We start from the raw sequence: 25467 nt of genomic DNA, 5'->3' as shown, positions 1-25467 counted from the left end.
TTGTTAGTTTATATTGTTTTCATTTCTGACTCTGATTTTGTTTCCTTTAATGTGAATTCGTGTATATATATATTTCTATCTGTGCGGTGTCCTTGAGTGCCGAGAAAGGCGCCTTTAAATAAAATGTATTATTATTATTATTATTATTATAATTTGGACGAATTAGCTTCCTTTGCCCTGCCAGACAAGAGCTTGTGTCTACTTGGGTATTTACATTGACTTTACATGTAATTCATTTGCACAAATGATTGACTGTGCAGGATTTCGAAGGACTGATTCCTCTTGTCTCATGAAGTAGATGTTCGAGGTGTTTTTCTACAACTTTAAGCACTAACTAAGGAAATATGCTACATTTGAATTCCAAATATTTGATTTTGACATAAGTCCCACCTTCAACAAGGCAATATCCGATCATGGTTTATGATTTGGGGGCGTGTCCAGAGGGGGGACGGTCAGACTTCACAGGCCACCTTTCTTCCTGCCTACACCTAAACTGCCGATACGATTTTTCACATTTCAGGGAGAAGCAAAAACATGTCTGGTTGACTCACCGTGTTCAAAGTTCACACTCTGGTGTGACTGCACTGTGGTCAGCTGACCTTCCAGGAGACTTGGGGATATAAATGGTAGTAGATAAAGCTGACAACAATCCTCCCTTCAGGCTTAAGGCTTCAGAGTCAGCCCCACTCCTCTGTTTCTGAAAGATGAAAAATATTGATCCTGTTTCTTTTGTGCACACTGGGGAACAACCCCGCTCCTGTCATTCTGCATGTTTTCCTCTCTTTATTCGTACCACATGCTTTCCCAGTCTCGTCAACATTTCAGATCTAACACAAACGTAACATATTTCTTCTTTAGTTTTGTGCCTTTCTGTCATCTGCCCATGTTTCTCCTCCCCCTTTAATGTCCTAGATTCCTCTTTACCAAACAGCAGGTTCACTTGTCATCGCAGCGGTACATCACATCACATTTTCATAAATTTGAGACTCCTGCGCAGATATTTCAAGCTTATTTATGGTCACTTATCGTCTCACCTGATCCCAGTCCTCAGCGCATGGAATATAAATCCAACACTTCGAGCTAATGTTCCTGCAAGCATGCCAGATTTAGATTTCAGGTCAAATGGCAGACACCTATGACTGCTGTAGCTGATTAATATGACACCAATATTCTACACAAGGCATAGAAATGTTTCTGCACAAGCTTCTTATATAACTCCTCTATGTGCATGGGCTGAAGATGCATGATTGTGAGAAGGGAAAACTACTGTGGTGAAACTTAAATTCACCTTAGTACGAGTTGCAAAAAAGTGTGGAGGAAAGTCAGAGTGATAAAAAGAGAAGATGAGTGTAGAGGAAAGCCAGGGAGGGAAGGGATGAGAGGATTTATTGTGAAACCTGTGCTGTAGTCCTGTCTGATAATCTGGAAGCAGTGGGTGGCTAGACAGCGGGAAAACACTATATTGATGGGACTGTTTACTCCATTCTCAGAGGAAAAAAAAGGCTCAAACACAGAAAACAAGAGAGTGAGAAGGCACAGGCTGCTCTCTCCAGGTGGTGTGTGTGTGCCTGCGTGTGTGTGCGCGTGTGTCCCATTGTGCTATGTCTTCAGTTTGCCATTAATGTCTGAAAACACACATCAAGACATGTTAAAAGTACCTGTGGGCCACGGGGAGGCTCAGTTTGGTGCTCATGACGCCAACTGTTCTCTTTCTGTCGGAAAATGAAAAATGAAATGTATGAATAATAGAAATGATACAGAGCAGTCATGAATAAATGCAGGTTCTTAACCTTACTGTCGGATCCAAGCTGTGAATGTTCAGTAAAATATACCTGTGATTATCCATAATGTCTTTGTACTTTTACACAGAGTGGGTCAATGGCAGCACTTGACCTGAGCTCCACCTGTTGGCACCACCACCACTCTTCTCTTGGTTTGTAACACGAGCTGTGATTGTGTATGTGCTCAGATGTGCTAAAGATAAAAGTATATGTGTGTGTAAAAGTTCACACATTGCTACACAAACCTCAGTATGAAACGAGGCTTTGGATTTAAATCCCCATCTTCATTGGAAATAGAAAACACGTTAATTCTTGCAAAACAAAAAGGTGAGACGGCACATTCGATATGTGTAAATGTAAACAAAGGCTGTTTCTGCAGCATGCTGTGAATGCCTCAGCTAACACCCAGCCTGTGTTAGAAACCAAGGGTATAAATAGAATGAATACATTATGTTGCTCATCATGAGTCTGGTTCTGTTTGAGATTTCTACCTGTTAAAGATAGCTTTTTTTGCCACTGTAACTTGCTAAATGCTACAACTACTATCCATCTCACCGCTATCATCTCTCTCTCTTTTCATCTCCCTCTATCCACCTTTCCATTCCCAACTCGGTCTCAGCAGATGTGTGTCTAACATGAGTCTGGTCCTGCTGGAGGTTTCTGCCTGTTAAAGGAAGTTTGTCCTTGCCAATGTAACTTGTTAAATGCTGCAAAGTGCTCTGCTCATGGTGGATTAAGATGAGATCAGACTGAGTCCTGTCTGTAAGATGGGACTGGATCTTATCCTGCCTTGATGTTGAGTTTTTGTTAATAATGGACACACGTGTGTGCAGGTGTTGCTCACTGTGACGCTGCCTTGCTCTCAGCTTGATGCGCTCGAACCAGTCTGTCCCCTGCGCACATTTAACCCTTCAACTGCTGCACACTTCTCAATTGCCGGTAATGACTGTTTTACCTCCTGCAGTTTTATTTCTTAATCAGACCTTTCTTTTATTCCACATTCTGGATCCTCTCCTTTTTTATTGGAAAACAAACATTGCCTTAACTTTCAGTAAATCTGAGGCTATTGGGAAAGCAGCAAAGTATTTAAGTGCAACCAGAAACATTCTTGTCTGACAATGGCTCGAGATAAAAACCTAAGGCATAATAATCCTTTTCAAAATGTATAAGTGTATATGAATCTCAGGGCCGTTCTTTTTAATCTCAATTAATCTTATAGTTTGGAGGATTTCACTTAAAACTGCAGCATTTCCTCTTAAAGTCGAAATCAGGGATTGACTTAAGTCAGTTTGATGCATTCTGCAGGGACCCTGACATTTTTTTGTGCAATTCATCAATTAATTGATTTATTATTATTATATTTTACAGGATAAGTTTGACATGGCACTTGATGAAAAGCCAGAGGATCTTTTGAGTTATGATTCATAGTCTGGTGACCATGAATGTTTGTTCAGTCGGGAAAAAAAGCACAAGTCAAACATACTAACTGATACTGGTGTCTGGGGAAATGAAGCAAGGTAAGAACATAATTGTTAAAAGACATAAAGCCAATATAAATCAATTAAAAGTGTCCGTTAATACTATTTAAACACAGAGAAATACAAAAGGCCTGTCAGACTGTAACAACTGGTTCAGTGAATGAAATGTTATCACAGCAATAAAGCCTGCCTGAGTCTAAAAAGACCTCACTCATATTTCACAACAATTGAGCTCCTTGACTCATTGAAAGTCACGTCCTGTGTGCAGAGCTAAGCTTCTGAAAACACCGGCTTTACCATGAACAACTTTAAGAATGATACAAAGCCCTGTCTGCATCTGCACTCTGATGATTAAAGCCCTCGTCTAAGTTGAGGCTAAACGTTAGCGCTTGTCAAGGTCACAGTAATAATTTTGAGTGAAACAGAAACCTCGATGGGAATATGAAATTAATCTCTGTATATGTTTGAGCAGCGCTCAGCACTATTCTCCTTAGAAGGTCCCAGGAGCCGTTCTTCAGTGTGCAGAGATAAAAGAGTCCAAAGACAACGGTTCAGGCTAACTGAGGCTTTACCTCTGAGTCATTCTGAAGACACAGAAAGAGTTGTAATTGGACAAAGTCCTTCTCAAAGAAACTTTTACAAAGACTGCTATTAAAAAAATACCTCTCTCAAAATGTCTTCACTGCTTTTTAAAATGAGGAGTTCATTAAACTCACCATCCATTTCTGTTTCTCTGTGGGAGGTGAACACTGTGTCATTACTGTCCAGCTTTCCAAACCTCCAATTACCAGTAATGAAAAACGCCAAAGGCTCACACTCAACAAAGAATAACTTAACTTTGAGCAGCTGTCTATAGCGATGAAAACAGATCACTGCTTTGATTTGTTGATTTGAACTAAACATATTCTGAGGCAACTGCGTTTCTATTTATTAATGGCTGTTTCTTGATTTGTTAAACGTGAGTGTTGATTATGAAATGTTAATTGTAAAGCATCACAAAGTAGTTATTGGATTTGGGGTTTTGCATGTTTTTGTTCCTTTTTGATAAAGAGGTTTTGAGTCACTGTCCCTTTAAGAGAGAGTTGTGTTGTAAACAGACAGTAGGTGGAGTCAGTGGAGGCTTGACTAGCTGTGGAGTCAAACACTTCTTACCGTGTCGTTTCATGTTGTGTCGTTTCGTGTTGTTTCATGTTGTGTCGTTTCATGTCGGGTCATTTCATATGTCGTTTCTATGGTGGCCCTGAATTGCAAATCACAACGGCAAATCAGAAAACACAACGACATTAACCAACTGGAAGAAGTAGTACGAAGTAGGCCGTTGTGTTTTTCTGAATTGCCGTTATGTTTTGTGATTTGCTGTTGTGATTTGAACTTGTGTTGTTTCGTGTCGAGTCGTTTCAAGTCATTTCCTGTTAGGAAGCTCTAAACGTTTTGTCTTCACTTCAGGGGAGCTGTTGTGCTGTCCATATTTGTATGTAATCTGCAAAGATCTATTAAAGGAACCTGTGTGAGGATTGTAGGATGTGTTGTGTCCATCAGCCTGCCATTGATGTCTCCTCCCTTCAGCATCCTATGTTATTCCAAGTGAGCAACCTGCATGCAGATATAAGCAAGTTTAGATGAAGATTGGATCCTGCACTGAATCATCTCTGGTCTTTAAACTCTGAATGTTTCATGTGTTGTTTTCTTTCATGAGATTTTAACCCTTTTAATGCAGGAAATATGCTCAGTGTAAGACTTTCCTCCAGTGTAGAGAAGAGAAAGGTCTGATTATGGTCTGGTTGAAACCACAAACAATAGAGGCTGTAGTTATATGCATTATTTAGCAATGCATTGTTAGTTATAGCTGATGGATTTAATGTATGTATCCTTTGAGACATACCTATCTTCACACTCTTAAACTCTCTCTCAAAGGTAAGGTTCAGCAAGGGTAAAAAGACAGCAGCTCCAATGGAAGGACTTCAGGTATCTTTCTCACTCGAGTGACTGATAGTCAGCTCACTGCAGGACACCGGCTGTTGATGGCTGTGAGGACCGAGCTGCTCCAACTCTCACCTTTACTTATGACTGAACAAAGGGTGAGATCTAGAATTCCAGGTGTGAATTGAAAGCACAGGGTGGCAGAGTGAGGAGCTCAGAACATGCTGCGGGAAATACTGGAACAGCAAAAAGCAATATCTCATTGGAAGACTGAAAAAAAGATGAAGGGACATGCTGATGGATTATTGTGTTGGCTTTATTTTATTAGAAAATCATTAAAATAATCTAATATATATTAAAGAATGGACGCAACATAAATATACATCATTTTCTGATTAATTCTCCTGTTTTTTAACTTTAGAAATTGAATGTTGCCCTGAAGGAAAATCATTCTAAAGCCACATGAATCCAGGATTACATCTCCTTTTAGGTCTTGAAACACCAGATCCCCAAGAGGAGAATTGTGATTTCATGTGGTGCTGGAGTGTCAGGCTGCTGTGACTGTGAGCAGAACCAAAACGATAAGAATTGATCATGAGGAAAGCTTCAGTGGAATAAAGGTTTGTCAGCGTGAACGAGGCCCTAAATTAATGTGATATTATTCTTTATAAAACTACTTTGGCCCTTTCAGGACACCATAGTTCGGCCACCGCAGCATCTTCCTGCTTCCTGCTGCTGCTGTAATAGAAAACAACTTCTGCTCATTAAAATATCAATGAAGTACTTTGAGTTTGAACTACGAGCTAAGCATACAGGGGCAGCTAATCAGGCTGATGGCAACCGCATTGCGAGAGACAGCAGGGCACTGTTTGACCCCGGACCGCCTCTGTCCAACCCCCCAATTGATGACTGAACCTAGACAATTTGGATTTTGATAATTACATTTTCAATATTTTTGCTCTCATGCTCTCTGGTGTGAGTGTGACTTGTTTTGAGAGAGAATTCAAGACAGCGTTGTATGTTGGAGACAAATGGAGTCTTAGACCACCGCCTCTTTTTTAAGAACACATTACGTATTGATTGCCGTCGGGACATACAGATCATTTTAACCAGTATAACAAAAAGTGTGTCTAAATCTGACTACCAACTCCAGCTTTAAGAGAAGGATGTTAAAGCTTCACATAGATGGCTTCCTTGACCCCTCTTTCAAACCAACGGTCTTCCCTGTCCAAAATCTGAACCTTGCTGTCCTCAAGGGAATGTCCCTTGTCCTTGAGATGTACGTACATGTACAGCTCCTGTGAATAGTAAATGCATTGTGCATTTCATTGCATTCATTTGAATCTTAAACCAAGAAACTGAAGAATTATTTTAAATTGTTAATATGGATTTAAAAACTGTATTGAGGGCATGGATGTAGCCTGGTGGTTAAATTGCATGCCCATATAGCAGGCAGCCTGGGTTTGATTCCAGCCAGTGTCCCCTTTCCTGCATGTCAACTCCAAGTCTCTTTCCAGTTTTCCTGCTTTGTTGACTGTATTTACTTTATCCCTCTAAATAAAGGTGCAAAAGCCCCCAAAATATAACTTAAAAAAAACTCAAAAAACTATTCAAATGCAAGATAGATAATGGAGTAGTAAGCATGTAAACAAAACTCAGATAAATCAGGGCGCTGGTGGCCTAGCGGTCTAAGCGCCCCACATACAGTCCTCGTTGCAGGGGTCACCGGTTTGGTTCCCGGCCACGACCAATTCCTGCATGTCATCCCCTGCTCTCCACTCCCCACATTTCCTGTCTCTCTTCAGCTGTCCTATCGAATAAAGGCAAAAAAAAGACCAAAAAATATAACTTTAAAAAAAAAACTCAGATAAATCGTGATTAAAATAATATTATTTTACAGCTTAATTAAAATTATTTAATAAATTATTGTATGACAAACAAATACAACCACTTTTAGTTAAATCAGAGGAAACTAGCCTTTATTCATTAAACAGATGAGACATGGGAACATAAAGGTGATGCTGAAAACTGGTCCAATGGACGCCCAACAACTGCTTTACCTTTACTGCTTTGCTCATGATTGAACCAGGAAGTAGAATTTAATAATGTGCAGTCTGTTTTAACATTTTACCTTTTGCATTAATTTCTCTTCCAAACAACTTCAAGGTTTTTTTTTTAAGAACATGTCTGATTGTTTGACTGCATTCTTTCTTTCTTCCTGCAGTGTCTGACCTTTTCAGCAACGCAGTTGAGTTCTTAGATCTCAGCAATTACTTTGGTGAGGACAGCATCAAAACAGATTGAGCCAGCAAAGCAAGCGATGTAAGAACAAAACATTAATGAAAAGAAGTTGTCACAAAAAGCCGTTTTCCATTGAAGTCATCTGAAGAAAGATAGTCCAGGTCAGACCGGTGCGGCGTGCTTTACAGATATGTCTTCTTTTCAGATAAATAATTCACCTGCTGTGCAGACATTAGAGAGTAAACATGTTATTCAAAGACGCCTGCAGTATGACACCTGTCTGGATGCACCGGCATGATCATCAACATCTGGCCTTTTTCCTTTCTCCTCAGGATAACTGTCTCCATATGCAGCGTTAACAACCTCATAAGAGACCAAACCAAGAAATCAAACTCCTTCCTATAAGCTCAAGAGAATCAGAATAACCTGATATCTATTTAGCCTTTAGGCCCCTTTGATTCCATACCTGTTATCTACTGAAAATGTCATTAACACGTTTATCTAAATGACAACAGCGCCGACTTTGATGGTTCCAACCTGTCATATAATTGCTATGCGGGGTTGAACGTGACGTAAAGGTCGTTCAACAGCTGTTCTTGAGCATTGCTGGTTGGAAATCTTGTCTTAAAAAGCACAGAAATAAACGATAAGTGTGATTAATCTCAAAGTTATCACTCACAAACCTTGAAACTTTGGAGGAATAAGCTCAGAGCTACTGGAGTGCTTCAGATGCTTAAGCAGCCTTGGGTGTGTATCATGATAGAAGCTGATTCTGGTGTATTAAAGGTGAAAATGACTAATGACAAGAATTACCATGCATGCTTTAGCGTAAGGAAGGTCACAAGCTTTTAAATATGATCAGAGAGTTTGTGATCACACACAGCGCCTGAGGAGATCGTACCTTTGGCCTGAAAACAGAAACCTGTTTAGAGTTTAATTGAATTTTTTACACTGTCATTTATTTACAGTGTAGCTTTCATCTCCTTCTAATAATACCTATGCAAATATGTTAATTCAGCCTGTAAGAGGAGTTTTTACTTTGATGAGCAGTTCCACATCACAGCAGAGCCAAAGAACAGGGTCTTTGGCTTTAGTCAGGTACTGAAAAGACAAGCATATGTGAAGCAAATCCTTTTCCCCTTTCTCTGCCCAGAAACCTGCCAGCAACACACCGGCTCTATGTAGTCAGGTAGAAGCAACTCAATGTGTCCTCACCAGAATGTCCAGGTGCTATCAGTTCTGTCCAGGCCGGTGGAGGCAGAGCGGGATTGAGTTTGAACGATGATAATGGACTCCTGCAGAAATTAATCTATTTCTAAAGAAGAAAGGAATATGACTTTTCTCACTTGGCCCCCACTTCCACCTGTCGACTCCTTTCCTTTCACAATTTCTCACAGCAGCAGCGTTACAGGTCAATTTTTAAATTGAAATGTACTAATTGAATGGACTCTGGACAGCATGGCGGCTATTACAAGTGAGGGGAGGCAGATGTCCTCAATTAATATGAGTCCCTGTTAACAGAGACGTGTTATTATTCTGTACTATTAGTACAGGGCGCCGTTTATAAAGATGCGTACACTGAAATTAGCAGCAACACTCCTCCACATTTAGCACCAAAACGTCATAAAACCGTGGTGTAAAATTTTGAGTGACTTTTGTATTTTTTCACATTTATTTTTGTTGTGACAAATATATTTAAGATAAAATCACAATTAAATCTAAATACAAAATGTAAAACAAATTGATACATTTGAAGTATAAATGCTAAATAGAAATTTGAATGTTAAATCTATATATAAATGTTAAATGTTAACTCTAAATGTTAGCTAATATGCTAATTAACACTGCCACCAAAGGGAAGGACCAAATTAAAAGCTTTATAAAGCGATACAGATATCTCAAACATAGTCTGTCAGGACCACAGAGTGTATAAAAAATTTACGTAGTACCCGTGACGTCACCCATCTGTTCCTGACCTTCTGTTTTGAAGCCTTTCGTCGGCGGGTGCCATATTGGGAATGCTGAACTCAACCTAACTTCTGTCGAGAAAGTGGTGAGGTAAAGAGGAGGGCCTTTAGCCTCCTCGCTAACAGCTACATGGTGCCCGCCTGTCAATCAAGTGAGCTGTGTCCTTATTTGGGCAAAAAACTCCTAACTTTATTATCTTTGAAAACACTGAGTTATGAATAGATTACAGTGTGTGCCAATCAAGAAATGAGCTATTCAGACTTAAACTGTTTTTTGAATCAGGCTGTAAACATGTTCATTTATGCTGCAAAGATCGTCTCTTTGAATTGGTGTGTATGTGGTTTCCTGTGTTTCTGCAGCCAGCCTCTAGTGGACGCTTGATGAACTGCAGTGTTTAGCACTTCCGCATTGAATTCATATTTAAAGACAGGAGGTTGCCGCTTGATTGGAAACAATGATTCAAACTGCTGCCTGACAGCTAACAGCAGCTGAGGCGTATCACTTCCGTGTCCTTCATGAACAAGCTCAAAGCTTCATTTATCAAATACATGTGAAAAAAATCACAAATATTGCTCTAAACACGATTTTAAAAAAGTGACTTTTTATGCAGTTTTGGAGCTAAATATGGAGAAATGTTGCTGCTAATTTCAGTGTGCACATTTTTTTTTACAAATGGAGCCCCATAGTATAGCAGGTATATGAGACTTTACTGTTGTATACATTAATCTGAGACATAATCTGAAGCACTTTCGGCATGAATAACATCTGCAGAAAAACCTATAAACAGAAGTGATTTCTGTGATGATTTAAAAAGAACAGTCTGCTTGTAAATGAAATGATCCAGACACAATTTCAACTGGTACAACCAAAGTACCGTGACATAATTTGACTCTTTCACAGCATTCATAGAACTTATTTTTTAAAAAAGTATAACCTGCACTGTGCAGACAGCGTGACAAAGTGATATATGCAGAGGCAATTTAATGCTCGTATAAATCTTCAGTCTGTATATATTATTAGATATAAAAATTAAATTAATACCAAATTTTAACATTTTTACTAAATTTTGACATTAGCTGTTATAAATAAGTCATTGTTAGTGCTCAGGAATGCTGGGTTGAAGATAAAAAATAATATTTGTAAAGCTGAACGTCTTGTTTAAGCCACAGTGTCTGGTAATTTCCACACAATCATTAGTGTTTGCTCCCGCTGTGTCCCGCACCGTCCATTAAATGTTGGAGCTGGCTCGCTCTGTCCTCCGCTCCTTTTCATCTCTGGATTAATGGGCTTGATATCAAGTCTTGAAAGTTTCTTGCTGCTAAAAGGGCAGCTGTTACAAGGCCAGGAGCATGTGTAAACACGGCAATATCAAGACCCAGATGGCTCCTGTCAGTCCAAGGCTCCTGGATCTGCCCTCCAATTCGGAGTCCTCTGCAGGTGGATAATGATGATGATGATGATGGTGTCTGTGATCACCGGCCACATCTGGACTCACTGAGGAGAGAGCACAAAACCAACAGACCAGTCAGAAGGACGCTCCTGCTCATTATGACCTTGTGGAAGCTGAATCACTGTGCAGGATTAGCTTAAAGGTGAAAGCTGACATGTTTTAGTGTCAGAGCAGAATAAAATTATGGATGGCAGAAAAATTCAATCATTCAATCATTCAATCAATCAATCAATCAATCAATCAATCAATCAATCAATCAATCAATCTTTCCAAACAGAGCAGGTCTACACCGTACTCTATGTTCTATTATCAACAAAGACCCAACATCAAGACAGGATAAGATCCAGTCCCATCTTACAGACAGGACTCAGTCTGATCTCATCTTAATCTACCATGAGCAGAGAACTTTGCAGCATTTAGGAGGTTACAGTGGCAATGACAAACTTCTCTTAACAGGCAGAAACCTCCAGCAGGACCAGACTCATGTTAGAAACACATCTGCTGAGACCGTGTTGGAGAGAGGGAGAGGGAGCTTTTATTTTGGTATTTCCACTGGGCTTTATATCTTTGCACTGTTGCATATAAAATAAAAAATTAAAATTAAAATTAAAAAACGTCTGCAAAGGGAGAAGTTGTGTTTCTGCGTTTGAGTGTGCAGTTGATCCGAGAGAAGCAAAGAGAGATAAGTATAGCTTATAGCCTATGCAGGGGTCTGTGTAGAGCTCGTACCTACACAGAGGCCTACGCACGTAGCTGACGTGCACGTCCTCCAAAATGTAACTACATGTAGAATCGACGCGGGCCGCAAGCCCTGTGATTGGTCCGCTTAGCGGCATAGTATTTCCCGCATTTACAGCACTTGTGGGATCTCAGACATCGGCCGCACATCAGCTGTGTATTTCATCTCCTCCTCTCTATTCTTCATGTAATCATGTCTGTATGATAAACAGCAACATGTATCAGCTGTAGATTAACATAACACACTCTGAATCACTGTGGAAAAGTAAACAGAGATCGTAGCGGTGCCGGAAGCAGGTGGCCGGCTATCAGAGAGACCACACTACCCCGAAGCTTTTCGGCGGAGCATTGCTGCGCGACACGGACACATCGACGCACAATTACATATGTGGTGCTCATGTCTGCATCAGCCCCTGCTGCGTAGAGGCGACGCAGTAGTATAAACCAGCCTTTAGCCTTAAAGGTGTACCCAGTGTGATAGGGAGGTTAAAGAAGTATGAGACAACATACCCCTCTCTCTTGCATGCAGTCTCTGCTGTTTATATCTCCACCTCATTACAATCCATGTCTAACTTTAAGACGTCGCCTTAGTTTGCAGTTTTTCTGTCAATGATAACTCACATTGGTTTCCAGCAGGAGTGCCAAGCAAACAGCTTTCAAACTGAAGTCTAAGTAGAGCAATCAAAAGATAATATGTCCTTTGAAGAACTCAATCTGTTGATTAATATTACTTTTAAGCTATTAAAGTTTTAGTGACCATGTGTGCATTAAGCCCAGACCACTCTTCACAAACAGTCTGATGGCTGTTTACACAAAGGAGCACCCAAGATGCCGTCTGCTGCTTCTCTTGGGATGAGTTGAAGGCTTAAGGTGCTCTAAAGTTGCATCAGCCCTCTATAAATAGGGCGGTGGAAAACTGACAAACTGCCTTAATGGTGTAGAGGGGGCACTAATGCATCGCAGCTGTGAAAGCGGGTGATGAATTATGGCCACTCTTATAAACTCAGAATAAAACCAAACACATTTGAGTCGCCGAAAATGTCAAAGGACCATTTAGATATAAGAAGCATTTGAATGAGTTCAAACTCTGCTTTATGCAGTTTGTAAAAACTTAAACTCGTTATCTGAAGACTCTTCAAACAGAGCAGGGCTAGACCGTACTCTATGTTCTATTATCAACAAAGACCCAACATCAAGACAGGATAAGATCCAGTCCTATCTTACAGACAGGACTCAGTCTGATCTCATCTTAATCCACCATGAGCAGAGAACTTTGCAGCATTTTGCAAGTTACAGTGGCAAGGACAAACTTCCTTTAACAGGCAGAAACCTCCAGCAGGACCAGACTCATGTTAGACACACATCTGCTGAGACCGTGTTGGAGAGAGGGATAGAGGGAGATGAAGAGAGAGAGACAGAGAAAAAAATTTACCAAGCAGCTCGGCTTTTAACTGGAATTAAAACATGTTCCCACATCACTCCAACTTTATCATCCCTGCATTCACTATCTGTTGTTTTAGGATTGATTTTAAGATACTTTTAATCAGGGGGCAGCCCCAGGCACAACATGGGCTGCCCCCTTCTTATATCTCTGAGCTTTTATCCTCCTATGAGCCAGGACGCAGTCTGAGAACCTCTGGCATTGCTCTGTTGTCTGTCTCAAGGTCTAGACTGGAAACTAAAGGGGAGAGGGCCTTTGCTGTGACTCTGGGACATCCTGCCAGAGGAGATCAGACTTGCAGAATCATTCCCTAATTTTATTTTGCTACCCTAGACAGACCTTAATAATAAGCTTTTATTTTGTGAATTTATCCTAATTTTTAACGTTTTACCTCTCTGCTTAGATTGTCTCTTTTTACTGTTTTTGTGAAGCACTTTGTTACTTGTATTGAAAAGTGCTATACAAATACAGGTATTATTATTTCTATTAACAATTTACAGAGCATTTATCTGTCATTAGATCCCATGAAAAAAACAACAACAGTGTACGTCTTACTCTCTGTACTTCTCTCAGTGTCAGTCAGCTGTGAGCTCCTTCACTTCTACAGATGATGTAAATCTTATAGGTCATAAAATGGGTCAGAAATGAATGTTTAATTTTCAAAGTAGGTTAAGAAATGTCTAACAGCAACTGTGCACTGTAGCTTTTTTTTGTTTTGATAAACCTTTTTTAATAATGAGGATATTTTCTGACAGGATTAATTTGCATTTGTTGTTCTAATGAGTATTAATTACAGCAGAGCAGTTTATGTGCGACTGATTCAAAATAGACCACAGCGTTCATGCTCATTGTAATGTAAGACAATGCCCCCCATGGTGCCTTTTATGGGCTCTCATTTGTTTTTGGATTTAAATGGGTTCTTTTGGCATGGAGGAATAATCTGTTTAATGTCGGATCAATTCACTTCATCATATATTCATTATTGAGTCTCTGCCGTAGACATCCTGCTGCTGTGAACATGCCAGACTCCAGCTGCTATAACTACTACTAACCATCTCACCACTATCATCTCTCTCTTCCTCTTCATCTCCCTCTATCCCTCTCTCCAACACGATCTCAGCAGATGTGTGTCTAACATGAGTCTGGTCCTGCTGGAGGTTTCTGCCTGTTAAAGGAAGTTTGTCCTTGCCACTGTAACTTGTTAAATGCTGCAAAGTGCTCTGCTCATGGTGGATTAATATGAGATCAGAGTGAGTCCTGTCTGTAAGATAGGACTGGTAAGATAGGATCTTATCCTGTCTTGATGTTGGGTCTTTGTTGATAATAGAATATAGAGTACGGTCCAGAACTGCTCTGTTTGGAAAGAGTCTGAGGATAACATTTGTTGTGATTTGGCGCTATATAAACAAAGATTGATTGACAAAGATTTAAAGATAGGAAAATAGCTCGGCATTGTTCCCTCTAACTTTCTAATAACCCTAAATCACCTACACCTGAACTAAAACACTGGTGTCCTCTACACCTTAACATCAGTGGATATTAATCCAGACAACTGCATCCCAGCAGCTGTCAGCATCAATATTTGTGTTCCCATCTCTTTGGAGACCTCAAGTGTTCGTGTAGGTTACTCAGTGTCCCTCCCTCAGAGAAATCAAGCGTCCTCTTTAGCCCTGCTGGTGTTACCTTAGCACACCTCACACTCTGTCCCGGTTCATTCCCACAGGAAGGGAGTGAAGCTGAACCTCGATAGATGACCAGCTGCTCCAGGACATTCCAGTTTCTCACTCGGGCCCAAGGGTCATAAGTCTGTCGTGTGCAGGATTAGTCTAACCCAGACCCTTTCAGAGTCTGCAAGGGCTCTGTTATCAAACTTTATCTTACTGGCAGAGAAATAAGACCTGCTGCAGAGGCCATTTGTTCTCTGTGGACTTCAATTCCACTTTTTATGGTGCAGCAGAAATAGCCTGTAATTCCTTTCCCCCCAAAGCGAGATCCACAACAATTACTTGTTGCTGTAATGGCTGAATTTCCCTCAGAGGATCATTAAATCTAATTTAACCTAATCTTATTTGATCAAATCTAATCTAACCTAATCTAATCTGAATATACAGAATCTAATCTGTTTGTTTGCAGATAAATTAAACTCTTTAAATAGACACTTTTCATTTGAATAAACATCTGAATGCTGCGATAGAAATCTTTACCTCTACCTGTCTCTTTTTCATGTTAGTGCCCACACATGAGCCACCGGTGAAGCATCCGAGTGTGGCCTGAAATTAACTGCTTATTGATTCACCGCCGAGGAGTCCCCAGGACAGCTATTTGAAGGTCTACAGCTCACAGATAGTCTGTCTAAGTTTTGTACCCAGGAGCACTGAACTTCAACACCTCAATCAATTCCTCTTACAGAAGCTTCAAGGTTTCTAATGAAGCAACAAGCTCCGGACACAATGACAGAAAGTATCTCCCAGATGAATAAATCCTGCCCTGCTGAAACTACTTTAAATCAACTGTGGAGGCAGCACAAAGCGACGGATCCCTGAGAGTCACGGACACGAGGTCTGACCTCGAGAGAGGAAATAAAAGAAAACCAAAACTTATTACCTCTGCCACAAAGAACATTTTTAAAGTTATATTTTTGAGCTTTGATGTCTCTATTCAGAGAGGATTGGACAGGGGATAAGGCAGAGACCGGGACAGAGTGAGGAGTAACATGCAGGAAAGGGGTAGCCTGCTGGAGGACAATAGCCTCTGTACATGGGACTTTACCACAAGGCAAAACTGGTGCCCACAATATATTTTCTTTTTCTTATTTTTTGCATTCATTTGATAGGACAGCAGAAGAGAGACAGGAAATGTGGGGAGCAGAGAGGGAGAGAAGACATGCAGCAAATAGGCGAGGCCAAGACCCAGTGGCTGTAGCCTCCAAATATGGGGTGCACGCCTAAACCGCTAGGCCAGCCGCGCCCCAAGAAGAGTATTATTATTATTTTTATTAATTAATGAATTAATTCATTCATTCATTCATTCATATTTTTTGTTCTTTTTGCCTTTTTATTTAATATGACAGCTGAAGAGAGACAGGAAATGTGGGGAGTAGAGAGTGGGGGAAGACATGCAGGAAATGGTCGACTGGCCGGGAATCAAACCGGCGATCCCTGCGACGAGGACTCTAGCCTCTGTATGTTGGGCGCTTAGACCGCTAGGCCATCAGCGCCCCAAGAAGAGTATTTTTAATTGTGATCCCTTTATTCCTGTTAGTTTAATTAACTCCAGCTGCTACCACTAATACTACCCGTCTCACCACTATCATCTCTCTCTCTTCATCTCCCTCTATCCCTCTCTCCAACACGGTCTCAGCAGATGTGTGTCTAACATGAGTCTAGTCCTGCTGGTGGTTTCTGCTTGTTAAAAGAAGTTTTTCCTTGCCACTGTAACTTGCTAAATGCTGCAAAGTGCTCTGCTCATGGTGGATTAAGATGAGATCAGACTGAGTCCTGTCTGTAAGATGGGACTGGATCGTATCCTGTCATGATGTTGGGTCTTTGTTAATAATAGAGTACGGTCTAGACCTGCTCTGTTTGGAAAGAGTCTGAGGAGGATTTGTTGTGAAATGGTGCTGTATAAATGAAGATGAATTGATTGTGTCTGCAAATAATCAACATGGCTATTTTTGTAATGATAGTCCAGGCCAAGGAGTATACAAGTGCAGAAAAGCAGAACTACATCTTCAATACAGAAACCCACCACAGCATACCTTCTCTTGCTGTAGTGTTTAAGTCTCTTGCAGCTTTTGTCTGATAAATAAAGCTATAATTTCCTGTCTTCATGTGGATCCAAGAAAAAAATATTTTTAAAATTTTCAGAGGAAAGTGCCGCACTGGTGACATGTTTTAGTAAACCGTCAGCAGAGATGCTCGGATGTTTGAAAAGGTGCCTGGTCTGAAAAGAGACACAGGTCAGAGAGAGAGGCTTACAACTGAAGTGAAATCAATAGAAGCTGATTCCTGAGGACTTGGACCAGCAATGATCAATAGCACACTAAGTGCACCAAAAAAAAACACTGCAGGAAAAAAACTGCAGCGTTTGGAAAGAGCCTTTAGTGTGATTGTACGAGGGTCAGCATCCAGAGCCTGACGTCCACATCTTCAGCTGCTCAGATTCAACAACAAGGTTTTATAAGAGAAGAAGAGTTTGTCAACCTTCACGTAGGTTTCCATTCCTTTAGTTACATAACAATAGAGACGCATCTTGGGTTTGAAGCTGCTGATTTATCACTTATTGATGATTCCATCCTGCGACTGAAAGCAGAATGTTGAGATGTGGAAAAATAAACCTGCACAGAGGCTGACTGTGTGTGTGTTTGGCCTTTGGTTGCTGGTTGAGCTGAAGCCGCCCGGCTTGTCGGCTTGGGCCGCTGGATGTTCCAGCAGAGCTCGGGAGATTTGGGACATATGGAGGCAGAGGAAGCATAGAGCAACGAGGGAGGAGAGCTGGTATAAGAAGACGGAGGTTTATGGAGAGGAGATATAAGCCGTGTCTTTCCTCTCTCATCATGGGCAACGTGAGATCTCTGGCTAATAAGATGGACGAGCTAACAGGACAAGCCAGGAGTCAGACAGAGTTTCAGGAATTTAGCATGTTGTGATTCACGGAAACGTGGCTGCGTCAGGATAATCCCGACCACAACGTCTCTGCTTCTAGACTGTCCAATAGGCCGGGAAAGCCCTGAGAGCGCTGTGGGCCTCCGACCATATTATCTGCACAGGGAGATCTCACATGTCTTACTGGTAGCTGTTTACATACCCCCTCTGCCAACCCGACTACGGCATCCAACGTTCTCAACGCTGCCATAGCCAGACTCCAGACAGACCACCAGAGTGCCCTCTTCCTGATCTCCAGGGACTTCAACCATGTATTTATTTTCTAAAAAGCTTATAATTGTATTTGTATAACTTATTGTGTATAGAGCAACTGTAATGACTGAATTTCCACCCCCTGGGATAAATAAAATATTTCTGATTCTGAATCAATGGAGGCGCATCTTGGGATTGTAAGCTGCTGATTTATCCCTTATTGATGATTCAATCCTGTGACTGAAAGCAGAATGTTGAGATGTAGAAAAGTAAACCTGCACAGAGGCATTTTCAGGAGAGGTGATATGTGTTATTTATTTATATATTTATGCAGTTGTTTCCAAATGTAGAAATCGGAATATGTATCCCTAAAAGAAAAGGTGCAACTAGACGCCCCAAAATCATACCTCTCACCTCTGGCTATATTTTCATCTTTACAAAGCATCATCTCCGTTTGTCGTCATGCTCATCTGCATCCAAATCAAAACAGAATCTGATCGCTGGCTGCTTATTTTAGGCACACCTATCAGACAACGTAACCTGATGTGAACAGCCTTCTCTCTGGAGTTATTTTTGTTTTCAAGACCAAACAATCGCTCTGTGAGGGAGCGCAGACCCTTCAGCTGGCTGTCGACTCCTGCCTGGGGAAGAAGCTTCACCACAATTTAACCACATTGATTTCTGTGTTATTTGACAACATTATTAGACTGCCTGCTGCCTGAAAAAAACCTCAGGACTCAACCCAGGAGAGACGTCCAAGAGTTTTCTTTTCAGTCTGTCATGAGGAAGCGAAGTTAGAGGGATTACAGCGACATTATAAGGTGAAGAAGCCCGAGCAGTGATTCGTCGGCTAATCCCTCTATCGCTAATTTGTGTTTAGCTTGATGGTAAAAGGTTGAGTAATGAATGAAACCAGTGGCGGCTGGCGGAGTTTTCTCCAGGGGGGGCTGTAACTCCAAAATAGACATATACCAAAAAGAAAGCAAACATGTACTAAAGTATCACACCACAGAACTTGACAGTCTATTACTTTAGATAGGATGTGCCTGTTCAAGCTGACATAAAATGTTTATTTTTCCAAACATGACTAGATACAGCGCATTTTCCATGTGGATCCCAGTTTGTTCATGCTGCTTTGTCTTTTCTGAAAAGTGCTTCAAATCAGTAATGCCTGTCTTAATCCATGCTGGGTCAGATCCTGACGTTTGAAGAAGGAGGCAGGGAAAGCAGAATAAAGCATTAGCCTCACTACATACAGTTAGCCAAGCCTTGTTTCTAAACCAGGTCCTGGAAAAAGACCAGGGGCCTCGTGTACAAAGACTTGCGTGGATTTCCCACTTGGCGTACGTTCAAATCCAGCAAACGTTGTATGCAAAAAAATATCCAGATGTATGCATCCGTGAGCAAGGAATCAACAGCTGTAGAAATGTGCGTAGGCCAGCCATGAAGTTGGCGTGAGGCGCCCCACATATCCACGGTCATTTCACTCTTGATACATCTGAACTTTGCGGTGAAAAAGAGCATACACCACGTTTTTGTGCGTACACACCCTTTGTACATGAGGCCCCAGGTGTATTGTCTCCCTCTGTCTTTGGACTGTTGATTAATTGTGATGTTCGGCTGATCTGGTCTGCGCTCTTTCACGTCGAGCTTCTCGTCTCAAACTCCTGTGGCTCGAACTGTCAATCAGAAGCACTTTATGACAGACGGCTCGGCTGTGACGTCAGCCCCATCCAGCTGCATTCAGCTCTGGGCGCAGGGAAGGTGCGCCCAGACATGGTCCTATCTCTTGTATTGAAGAGGAGCTACTGCCCATGAACACCTTTTAACAGGAGAGTCTATGGCCAAAGATTTTGTGCCCAGGGCGAAAAACACGTCACCAATCAGACAACACAGATGAACGAAACAACTTTACTCATCATTAACTATATAATGTTTATCTTGCTCATCTAAAAATATATACATACAGTTCAGAATATTGTTTTATTATTTCATTTTAATATAATTTTGTATGTCTTATTGTAGGTAATGTGTTGGGTGGTGGGGCGGCACCCGAGCACCCTCTATTGGCCAGCCGCCACTGAATAAAACCCTAACTCAGTCAATAAGTTTTAGTAAATGATAACACTAAATAAAACACTTGAATTAATTTTTAAAAGGTGGCAGTTCTTTCTCTATGTTTTTGCAGCTGGAATGCAGACTTAAGTCTCGGGATGTAATTGTAATCTGTGCACTGGAGTGTGGCGGTGCGAGTGCTTGTCTGATCCTAAATTGTTGGGTAAGAACCTGTGTTGTGAATGTTGTGAGAAGTGTTTCCCCAAAGCCCTCTTACACCTCCTGACTAGCCTCTCTAGCATCTTAACTGAAGCTTAAGTATGTGATTACGCAACAGCTGAACCCTATGTAGTGCTTTGTCTGGGGATCCTTTTTAACTTCTTCTTCTGCAAAAATGAAAAGAATGAGATGTAATTGCAGCTGCGTTCAAAAGCAGGAAACACCCTTTTGGTTTCTACTGAATTAAAACGGAGAGAGGAGGATAGTGTGAAAGCTTCAGCCGGGGAAATTAAACTTTGTGTTTCATCCGGAGCGAAACGCTGAAGACTACAGGGAAAATCATGTTTGAGGATGTTTGATAAATAATGCATCCCATATCAGCAGATATTACTGGTGATATATGATGCTAACGATGCTAAGGAGTATTTTAATGCTGCTGACAAGCCCTCAGTTTTTGGAGCATTGAAAAGAAACAGGATTTTAAAATCACATCTCCATCAACAGTGTTTGTCATGGGTTCTCTGAAGGCGTCTTTTGACAGGAGGAACTTTGCCCTGGAACAACGTGTGTTTGGACCGGTGGACCCAGGGTCTTAATTTGGTTCAGGGGTAGATAATCTCCCCCCTAAAAAGCCCCTGCTTGGGGGGTACTACTTCTCAAAGGTCCCGGGGCTTTCGGGGGTTGGGCCTGCAATGCTGAACGTGTCTGATTGGTAGATTAACCGCAGTGTTTTTATTCCGCCTGCCGTCCACAATAACATCACACACATCTGTGATTCACTTGATTTCTCTTTCTTTCATTTGTTCTATCTTTTTTGTATGTTTGTGTACTTTTCAAAAGAAGAAGCAGTGATTCACTTGATTTAGCAGCTTGTAAAAGTAGTCTTCTCTCAGCCTACCGCAAATGCATCTCTCTCTGTTACAGTTTTAAAAGTGACCCTGTAAACTGGAGACCTTCAGCTTAACGTGTCAGTGTTTGTGGAGTTTACACAGAAGTAGAAACACATAGAGAGTTCCTGGGAATGCAAACTATTTTTTTCTTTAGATAGATTTCAAAATATCCTCATCAGATATTTCATGATCATCCAAAGACGTTTATGAGGGATGCATCCAGCCGATCTCTGCCACGGCTTTTTGAGTTAAAAACGATTTTAAAGCCGTGTTGAAACGTCTTTTCTACTCGAGCTTATCTCCTCTCACCTGTTGATTCAGTGAATCCATCTGTGATGAAATATAGCACCATCTAAAACAGGGCGAGATGAGTCTCTTCATGCTAACAGGCTAACTGTTGTGTTGCTCATAATAATACCTGCCTGTCCGTCTGCTTCTATGGTGTCATCTGTGATGAATGGCATTCGTCTTTGTTTTGCCCTCTACTGGTCTGGTGGTGTAGTGCATTTCCTTTTTTTTTTCTTCATATGTCACTGGCCTGATTTGCACAATCCACCTGGGACTTCAGCCAGCGGTCGAAACGCAGACAACAATGGGGACACAGGAACCTTTTAGTTCAGGGTGAAGTAGTTCAGCGGGCTAAAAGACCCCGGAACTAAAGGTCGAAATGCACTTTGAGACTCTTTAGAAGTTCTGTTATTTATATTTTTATTCTGTCCAAGGTGTTGAAAAATACAAAAGTCATCAAAACTCCTCAGATTCATCGCCCATCATGTAACTTTAATGCAGTACATAAGAATACTTGTAAAAAGCAGTGATTACAGATATGATTCTAAGATTCAGGCGTTTGACGAGCACCAAGGCCGACAGATTGAACACTGAGTATGATCTCCTTTCTGAATGATATCAGTGCTGTAGTACTCGAGTCCAGGACTCAGGCTCTCGAGTCGGAGTCAAGCATTAACAGCATTCGTACTTGAGAGATGGAGAGGAGTACTCAGACTTGTATTGATTCAGACTGTCACATTTTTATGATAGCTTTCTTGGATGAGGCTCGAATAATTTATTCCGTTTTGACCAAGAGATGCAACGTGTTCGTCTGCATGCACATTCACATGCCGACCTGGTCTGCAACAGCTGTATAAATTCGACAATTATCATGTTTTGCTCTCAAAGAGTCACAGCAAATGCATACAAGAGCAGGGCAACATGTCCGTATGCAAAGATCGTCTTTTTTGTCATCGGGTGTTTCTGCAGCCAGCCTCAAGGGGATTCTCAATGAATTACAGTTTATAATACTTCTGCATGAGCTTCATATTTTGAGACTGGAGGTTGCCGCTTGGTCTTGATGGACAAGAGAGCATGGAGCCGGACCACATCGGATCAGAGACACGGATAAAGACCAAATATTTCTCGCTGCCCTTGAAGTTACCCCTAACAGGAAGTAGCTACATTAAATAAAAACCTCTCTGTGACAGAACTTAACATTATAACATTTGTTATGACCAGATTTAAAGCATCATCAGGACGTATGAATGAGTTCTAATACACACAAACACAGAAAACATGCTCTCACATGACTTCATTAGAGGCTGTCTCGTGGGAGCTCGTTTCATCACATCACACCAGTGAGTTGACTCCTCAACATTGAATTCATGATATACAATTTTATGGTTAAACTCTGTATTTTTTGTAAACTCTTTCTCAGCTGAGATGTTTTTCAGATGACACACTTAATGCCTTTATTTTTCAAGTCTACATGCATGACAATAGATGTGTTGCGTGTGCATTTCCTGTGGATTTACTGCAGCGAGTGTGATTCAGCTCTCAGGTGTTTTCCCTGACACAAACCCTGCATCGTTGCTGTCCTCTCCCTCGTCTCCATTAATCTTGTCGCTTAGGTCTTCTAAAAGAGAAGCCTATTTCTGGCTCCTGTCTCTATCATTTGTCACAAAGACGAAAAAAAAACCTGCATGAAATCAGATGCTGTCTGTCCCCTGTCCTGTCCATCAAACCAGACAGCCTGAGACGGGTGTACGCTGTCATTGTGCCTCCAATGAAAATGGCTTGTTTTAGCCATCTGTGTGCTCGACGATCACTCAGATTATCACTGATAGCAAACTAAAAGCTTCCGCTGCTCTTTTAGAGCCTGCAGCAAATGATGCAGAAGGTCTTGAAAACACAGGATGGCTAATGCATGCAGCTAAACTTCTGGATATGAATTTTAATGATCAGTGGAAAGTCCAATCTAAGCATGGCGTATTGAGCATGCAGGCAGGAGAAGTTTAAATGAAAAGACGTGCGTTTTTCTTAGCCGGCTGCTTTACCCCAGAATTGTTTTGTTTACATAAGAAGGAGATCAACTGAGGAGAGCAGCTAAATGAAGAGAAACCACCTGAGACCTCTTGGAGGGAAGGCTGAGTGCTCCCATTCTCCAACAGAACAATTGAATATAGCTCAGTGCCGGAAACGGCATCCCCATTCAATTAGATTCAAACGCCCAGAGAAAGCGAATAAATTAACTCTTTATCCAGAAAATCAAATCATTTTGCAACATTTCACTCATTTACATTACCTGCACAAATACAGCCTTTAATGAATAGGCCAGTGCCTGATGATTGATCCACCCTGAATTTCCATTATTGCACAGTCTCTCTCCGTCTTTCTCAGTGTTGACATAATAAAGGAGTGTTGCATCTGAATCTTGCAGCTGCCGTGTGTTTCTTGTACAGCAGTGCCAGGAAAGAAGGTAATCCCTGACACCTGAATCTGTGCAGGTGGATTCATCATCCAGGGAAGAGACTTAAACCAGTATCACACACCTTCAGACAACATCAGCTGCACATGTTTGGAGGTTAATCATGTCCTTTGGGAAGTCTGTCTGTCAATCAATCAATCTTTAATTGTATAGTGCCAACAAACGTTATCTCAAGACGCTTTTACAAACATAGCAGGTCTAGACCACTCTATGTCAAATTATGAACAGAGGCCCAACACCAAGACAGGGACAGTATTTAGCTAGTGTCTGTCTGTCTGTCTGTCTGTCTGTCTGTCTGTCTGTCTGTCTGTCTGTCTGTCTGTCTGTCTGTCTGTCTGTCTGTCTGTCTGTCTGTCTGTCCGTCTGTCCTGTTTGGCCAAGAATTCAATATCTTGATTTTTTTTCATTTCAATTGCAAAGATTTCTTAAAGATATTCCTGGTCCTAAGAGGAAATAAATAAGACTTTGTGATTTAAAACCACCGTAAAGGAAATTGTTGATTTGTGGAGAAACACTACATTTTATCTCTTACTGATCTTTCACTGTCCTCGAAAGTAGAGTTTTCTAATGAAAGATGCTACCTGCTTCCTTTTGACAGTCAGATATATTACTCAATGTGAATCTTAGCAGTGCAAAATATTTGAAAAAATGCTGTTTCTTCAGCCTACTGTCGGCCTCTCCCCTGACACGTACCCCGTCAGAGCAGTTACAAGCATTAAAAAAGAACTCAAGAGTTATTATAAAGCTTCTTGTTTGCTTTTGTAGGTCATATAAAGGCATCAGTATAATTGAAGTCTGTTTCATTACCAGCAAGACACTCCTCACTGTGAATCAATATTTATTTCTACAGCACCAAATCCCAACAAATGTTATCCTCAGACTCTTTCCAAACAGAGCAGGTCTAGACCGTACTCTACGTTCTATTATTAACAGAGACCCAACATCAAGACAGGATAAGATCCGGTCCCATCTTACAGACAGGACTCAATCTGATCTCATCTTAATCCACCATTAGCAGAGCACTTTGCAGCATCTAGCAAGTTACAGTGGCAAGGACAAACTTCCTTCAACAGGCAGAAACCTCCAGCAGGACCAGACTCATGTTAAGCACGCATCTGCTGAGACTGTGTTGGAGAGAGGGATAGAGGGAGATGACAGTGGTGAGAAAGAGTGTCAGAAAGGAACATCTGGAGCACGTACATGTGCAGTAAATCAAAAAGCTGACCAAGAAATTTAAAACCAGCCGTCTAAGACCGCTGATAGAGAGAGAATCACATCATGGACTGGGAAAAGGAAGAGGTCATCCACTTAGAGGGGAACAGATTCCAGTGTTGGATAAGGGAGGCTCTATAAATCAGCTGACAGACAAGTCACAACAACATCTTGTGACTCTTCTGAGGAAGTTACAGTGGCAAGGACAAACTTCCTTTAACAGACAGAAACCTCCAGCAGGACCAGACTCATGTTAGAAACACATCTGCTGAGACCGTGTTGGAGAGAGGGATAGAGGGAGATGAAGAGAGAGAGATGATAGTGGTGTCTCAGAGGAACCTATGAGACAAGGGAGCTCAGGGACTCAAGAAAGGTCTATGGTTATTAACTTTAATGGGACAGGAATGACATGCAGCAAAGAGGCGAGGATGGGAGTGGAACCCGCCCAGCTGTAGCCTTC

General features: G+C 41.3%; 1 protein-coding gene across 1 annotated transcript in view; it reads right to left on the bottom strand.

Annotated features, from left to right (window-relative positions):
• Nucleotides 1-7130: 7130 nt before the first annotated feature.
• gpc5a (glypican 5a) overlaps nucleotides 7131-25467 on the bottom strand; it is a 175906-nt gene continuing 157569 nt past the window's right edge. Inside the window, exon 9 of the mRNA XM_034680642.1 lies at nucleotides 7131-10882. Coding sequence (XP_034536533.1) covers nucleotides 10722-10882 — 161 coding nt within the window. The 3' untranslated portion in view covers nucleotides 7131-10721. The remainder of the gene's footprint in view (nucleotides 10883-25467) is intronic.

This window comes from Notolabrus celidotus, chromosome 3, assembly GCF_009762535.1.
Source record: "Notolabrus celidotus isolate fNotCel1 chromosome 3, fNotCel1.pri, whole genome shotgun sequence".
Lineage (NCBI taxonomy): Eukaryota > Metazoa > Chordata > Actinopteri > Labriformes > Labridae > Notolabrus > Notolabrus celidotus.
This window is presented reverse-complemented; position numbering and strand designations above follow the sequence as displayed.